This window comes from Strongylocentrotus purpuratus, unplaced genomic scaffold (assembly GCF_000002235.5).
Source record: "Strongylocentrotus purpuratus isolate Spur 01 unplaced genomic scaffold, Spur_5.0 spur5_scaffold_8, whole genome shotgun sequence".
NCBI classification, from domain to species: domain Eukaryota; kingdom Metazoa; phylum Echinodermata; class Echinoidea; order Camarodonta; family Strongylocentrotidae; genus Strongylocentrotus; species Strongylocentrotus purpuratus.
In genome coordinates this window covers 30,304,978-30,310,977 of record NW_022145614.1, presented here as the reverse complement: position 1 = coordinate 30,310,977, position 6,000 = coordinate 30,304,978, and the positions used below count along the sequence as shown (strand labels likewise).

General features: G+C 38.8%; 1 protein-coding gene across 1 annotated transcript; it reads right to left on the bottom strand.

The window, feature by feature from the left end:
* Nucleotides 1-3,606: 3,606 nt before the first annotated feature.
* Nucleotides 3,607-4,644, bottom strand: LOC752967 (probable G-protein coupled receptor 21). Its single transcript, XM_001180753.4, has one exon. It carries the CDS (start codon nucleotides 4,642-4,644, stop codon nucleotides 3,607-3,609), a length of 1,038 nt encoding a protein of 345 aa, XP_001180753.2.
* Between the last annotated feature and the right edge of the window lie 1,356 nt (nucleotides 4,645-6,000).

Genomic DNA, 6,000 nt, shown 5'->3' with positions numbered 1-6,000 from the left:
CACAAAAGGAAGCAAAAATACCTATCGTATAATATATTTTTACTCCATAATTTCCGTTTATATTTAGTCTTGTAGTGATCTGTTACTTTATTTCATTTATTTTAGAGACATAATTCATCTTTAAAGATCACGAACATGAGGGTTCTTGCAACCTCTTCCTCCCCTGAATCTCATTCACAATCATCCTCATCATCACCATCATTCTTATTACCACCATCATCATCACAGTAATCCCCATCATCACAATCATCAGTATTATCATCACCATCATTATCACCATCATCATCACCATCATCATCATCATCATCATCATAATCATCATTATTATCACCAACATCATCATCATCACCATCATTATCACCATCATCGTCATCACCATCATCATCATCACAATCATCATCATCACAGTCATTATCCCCATAATCACAATCATCAGTATTATCATCACCATCATTATCACCATCATCATCATCATCACAGTCATTATCCCCATAATCACAATCATCAGTATTATCATCACCATCTAATCACCATCATCATCATCATCATGATCATCATCATCACAGTCATTATCACCATCATCATAATCACCATCATTATCACCATCATCGTCATCACCATCATCAGAATCATCATCATCACAGTCATTATCCCCATAATCACAATCATCAGTATTATCATCACCATCATTATCACCATCATCATCATCAGCAGCATCATAATTATCCCCGCCCCCCCCCCCCCACTCAGTGTTATTTAGGGTACGCATAATTATATGCGTGTTCTCAGCGACCCCCCCCCCCTCCCCCTTTCAGCATAAGTCCGGTGTGTAAAGTCAATACGGGTAGACCTCTTTCTTTTGTTATACGAGCCTTTTTACACCCCCCTCCCCCTTTCAGCATAAGTCCGGTGTGTAAAGTCAATACGGGTAGACCTTTTTCTTTTGTGACGAGCCGGAGATTTTGGGAACACGCATGCGTTCCCGGAGTGGGGGGGGGGGGGGAGGGGGTAATTATCACAACTACCAACACCATCATCGTCACTGCAACTACCGTACTACCACCTCAATCACATCATCATCGATCACCACATCATCATCTTAACCACCACCGCCATCATTATCACCATTACCATTAATCTCATCACTACACGTAAATAGTCAGTGAAACAAACATTACCTACATGTGAAAGCACACTGTAGCTTTCTTTTAATATATAGCTCACGGAAGAAAAGGTTCAATTGGCCTTTACAAAATTGTAAAACCAGAAAAATACATACACTTTTAAATTACGACACATTATAAAATGTGAACGGCAAGATAATTATCACATCGAGTTGATGTTACTTTTTATATTTTTTGTACATGATATAATATGAGCGAAGATCTACACTGTTGAGTACAAAGTATGAACAATATTTCTTATCTCTTTTCATGAAATGATTGTGACAATATGGTTTATTCTTGATAAAGTGTATATCTCCTTAGAATTGTATTGATCACTCTAAAGAGTCATAGACTAAGTCAAGATTGATCAATAAAGTTCCGTGAAGCTAAAATCTATCAAGAATAAATTATTTTGTCACGATCATTTCATGAAAAAAAAACGGTAAGGAATTCCCCCTACTTTATGTGCAACATAATACTATAATACTTTTCCGTTGCATATTCTTGACAGGGACGGTGAAAAGAAACGAGCACGATCGAAAACTACTTTCAAATAATTTGAATAGCCTTGTGCGTCACACATAAAATAATGTGCCAACATGACAATGCTGTATTTCGTATTCCGATCGTGATTTCTAAGGAATATACAAATGAACGATACAGTATAATTGAAACTGATATTCTAACCATTTCCCAATGCAGGCCCACCAAAGCAGATTTACAGGTACGCATAAAGCGAAAAGTCTATAATGTTGAAATCAGTAATGTCTACTAGATCAGGGGCGTCGCTGGGGAGTGGGGGAAAGGAGTGCCCCAGTTAGAAATATATGTTGGTGAGGGGGGGGGGGTTAATTAACGCCCTTTTGCAAAACTCTTGTGGCGCATTTAAAACCTACTCTCTAAAAAAAAATCGAGTGATCACGGACGTCAATCCTCTGGAGAGTGAAAATGTAGTGAAAATAGAGTGAACATTCACTCTTTTCTTCTTAGAGAGCACTCTAAAATCAATCGATTTTACTCCTAAACAAGTGATCACGGACGTCACTCCCAAGAAAGTGAAAATAGAGTGAAAATTCACTTTTTTTTTTTAAGAGAGTAGGATAATTCTTTCTTTTCTAGTATTGGTTCGTCTTTCTCATTGCCAAACTAGTCGAGAAAAAGTCTTGCGACATCTCTCTCTTCTCTCTCTCTCTCTCTCTCTTCTTTTTAATATTACATAAATTATATAATGTTATATAGTTAGAAAATTCTATGCCTTAGGGGCAAGGTCAAAAGAGAAATAATAATTTAATCACTACTCTATACGGTCATCAAAGTTTCAAAATGACTTCGTATTACTGTTGAGTGAAAATACATTGCTGATATTTCCAAATCAAGCTTCTTCTCTTTTTTTTTTTCTTCTTTTTTTTGGGGGGGGGGGGGGTGGGGGGTCTTCCAGATTAAGTCTATTTAAATAAAGCAATATCGAGGCCTACATGAAGACACAGACTAATATGTAAATGTGATGTTAGAATAGGTTATAATTCATAGTGATTTAAAAAGAAATAATGTACATCATTGAAAATTAAAAAGTAAAGAGCACAGCGGAGAAACTGAAAATTACACCAGACGTCCGTTGGTTGATCAAAGACTCACCAAAGCTTTTATGATTTAAATACTTGTCTAAAGCTATCATTAATCGTAATCCTATTTCAAAACCTAATCATAACCCTAAACCTAGTAACTCTATGTGTTGGTCATATTTAAATTATATCAGAGGGGAAGTCTAGATTCAAGAATCACAAAGGCATAATCTGGCTGAATCATAACAATGTTTTTTTGGTTGAATTATAGGCAAACATTCTATAACCAGCACTTAATTGCACAATTTGATCCACGTCACGTAGTGGTTAATAGTTTACTATTTTTCATGTAATTGACACCATGATATCGGCAATCAATTTGGCCAATACAAAAGTAATACAGTGACATAGTTCTAAAAAAATATTAACTTGTGCGTAATCAATTTTGATCCCCTACAATTCATTCAAATAAAGAAAAGAGGGGGGAAATCTTTATCTCAAGAAAGGAAAGTAATTTTTGCTCGTCACTTTACCGATTAAAAAAAAAGTAATTCTTAATAGGAATTATTCCAAATGCCTTATCTTTACTGAAGATATTAAAATAAGCATAACAATGTAGACAAACAGAAACTCTTTGCACTATAACAGTTTTCAATGACAGGTTAGACCTAAAATGTATAGCCTTTGGGTATACACTGACATTATAATGGGGGCCGAGGAGGAAGGCTCGCCAATCTACATACATAGCCCCTGATAAGCAGGGGGGGGGGGTCCTAGCTTTTCCCTTTTCTACCCCCCCCCCCATCCCCTCCTTTCCCCGTTCGATTATGTGGGAGTACCCCCGTGTTCTTTTGGCACTACTCCACTGTTTGTCTTGATTAGTTCTCTCGTCTGCATAAAACCCGTTTGACAGCCTGTCGTAGGTCTTTCCTGGACAGGTAATAAACAAGAAGATTGGCACTACTGTTCAACGCCGCGGCAGTTGCAACAGTTATATAAAGACTCCCATTAAGAAGGTCAGTTGATTTTGTCACAGCAATATAAACCTCTAAAACAGAGAATGGTATCCATGATAGGAGGTAGCATCCTGTGATCAACAACGGTGTCCAGAGGGTACGGATGTTTTGTCGAAAGGAACGCGTGAGTGACGAGTCAAAGTTTGGCGCCGCAGATCGTACTACATCTTTTTCACCTGACGCATTGCTGTTGCCTCTAGGTTGCTGGGCTATCTTCAACACCTGTCGATGAGCGTTGATTCTAGCTATATGCTGGCGAGATATCATGATGATTTTGCAATAAATGACAATAAGAATCAGTGCCACCGGCCACATGTTAAAGGAAAACATAACGAGTGTTTTGGGAAGGAACGAGGGCTCAGAGAATGCCACTTTGCAAACGAAGATGGACTCATGGTGGCGTATGACGGAGAGATCCTTGTCGTGGATAAAGGAAGAAGAAGCCACAGATACCGACACATAGGGAATGGCAATGCCAATTCCAATGGCAGTCTTTCGTGTCGTCACTATGGAATGATACAAGAGGGGTCTTGTTATATAGATGAAGCGATCAACGTTGAGCAGGAGGATGAAGATAGCACTGGTGCCTGGAGCACAAGTCATCAACAAACCAGTCAGCTTACAAACGATCTCAATGCTGTGGACTGTTTCTGCTCCAGTCAATCCAATACTGACTCCGAAGATGAGTGCTGTACAGGTCAGGATATCCGCCACAGACAAGGCTCTGTAAAGCAGCTTGGTGGCGCCACTCATGCCCAGGCTTGACACGTGATGAATAGCTCGTATGTTGATAGAATGACCAATGATTGATATTGTTGAGAGAAAGATGATGATGGTACCTCTACAAATATCAGCAATGGCAATGCCCACATCTTTGCTTTGGGTCACGTTCGTTGTCATATTGAATCCTTCTATTCTGCAGGCGACCGGTAAATAAGTTGACTCTCGGTTCGATATTAGTTATTTCTTCTTACAAAACTACGAATGATTCAGCTTCACTCACCGATTCTTCACTTCGGATAATTGGCGCTCACTGCAGGCGATTGGCATGCGCAGTATTAACACCACATGCTAGTGACAATTTACATTTCATGTTGTTAACATTCTGCGTCAATAATTACATGTATACCATCACTGCTCGTTTTTTGCAATGGTATTTCAGCGAAATGTTGGGTCACATATTACTGTAACCTACACTGAGTAGATAGATAGCGTGTTCTACGAAAGTACTCAAAACGTGATTCCGTGATCGTGATCGTGATCTTTACAAGCAGTCACAAAGTCAAAAGTTTTCTCTCGTGAAAAAACCCAGAGGCAGAAAATGTCCTTTCTTTGAAGGTAAGATAAATTAACGTAAATTTTGAGGCTGGTACTATAAGCAATTGAATATTGATGCAAATCGTCACCGTGTATCTCCAGGCAGTCAACTTCCATCCACTGCTTGCTTTCCGTGTAATGTAGAAAGATGGGGCGGTTCTGATAAATAAATCCATTATTCAGGCCGTTCGGTTTTGTCTTCAGCTGTGAAAGACTTGAACTCCAGAAACCCCAGAGGTCAATTAAAAGTGCTAAGAAGAATTGAATGAGTAAATCCGCTTTTACAGTCTATGGTTTGTGTTAAATATAACCTCAAGTCGAACACATGCAGGTATCCTAAGTAGCCAATTTAATCGTTAATGTAAAGAGCCTTTATAAAGATCTTCAACACCATTATCCATGTAGGTATTGTCTGGAATCTCTGGAGGATAAGAAAACAATCCTCTTATCCGCCCACGTTTAGAGATTAAGTTGGTTTAGCGCCTTAAATAGATTTCGTCTGAGCAGAAAAAATACCAGCTCCTCATTAATTAGTCACAAAATAATTGTTCTCAAGGTACAATAACTCGAATGCAATCAGAATTACCGTTCATAGCACCCTTACTGCATTTCAAACAATTGCCAATACTCGGGGGGAAACATAATGAAAACGCCTTATCTTATAATAAATTGCACATAATGGCCGTTTGCAGACGTGTAATTGCAATAATCGAGTTGTCAAAAAGAAGAAAAAAATAGACACAGAGAACATAGAGAGGGGGCAAACATTCCAGGGGCTCACCTTCGAGGAGCAGTGGCGTAATGAGCAAAAACATTTGAAAGGGGGGGGGGGGGCAGTAGAAATATCTGCATCACAACCACTCTTACAAGTTACATGCAGGCCCCGCGGAACATTTTTCAAAGTGGATATTAACGATAGGATAGAGCGTAAATTGGCGT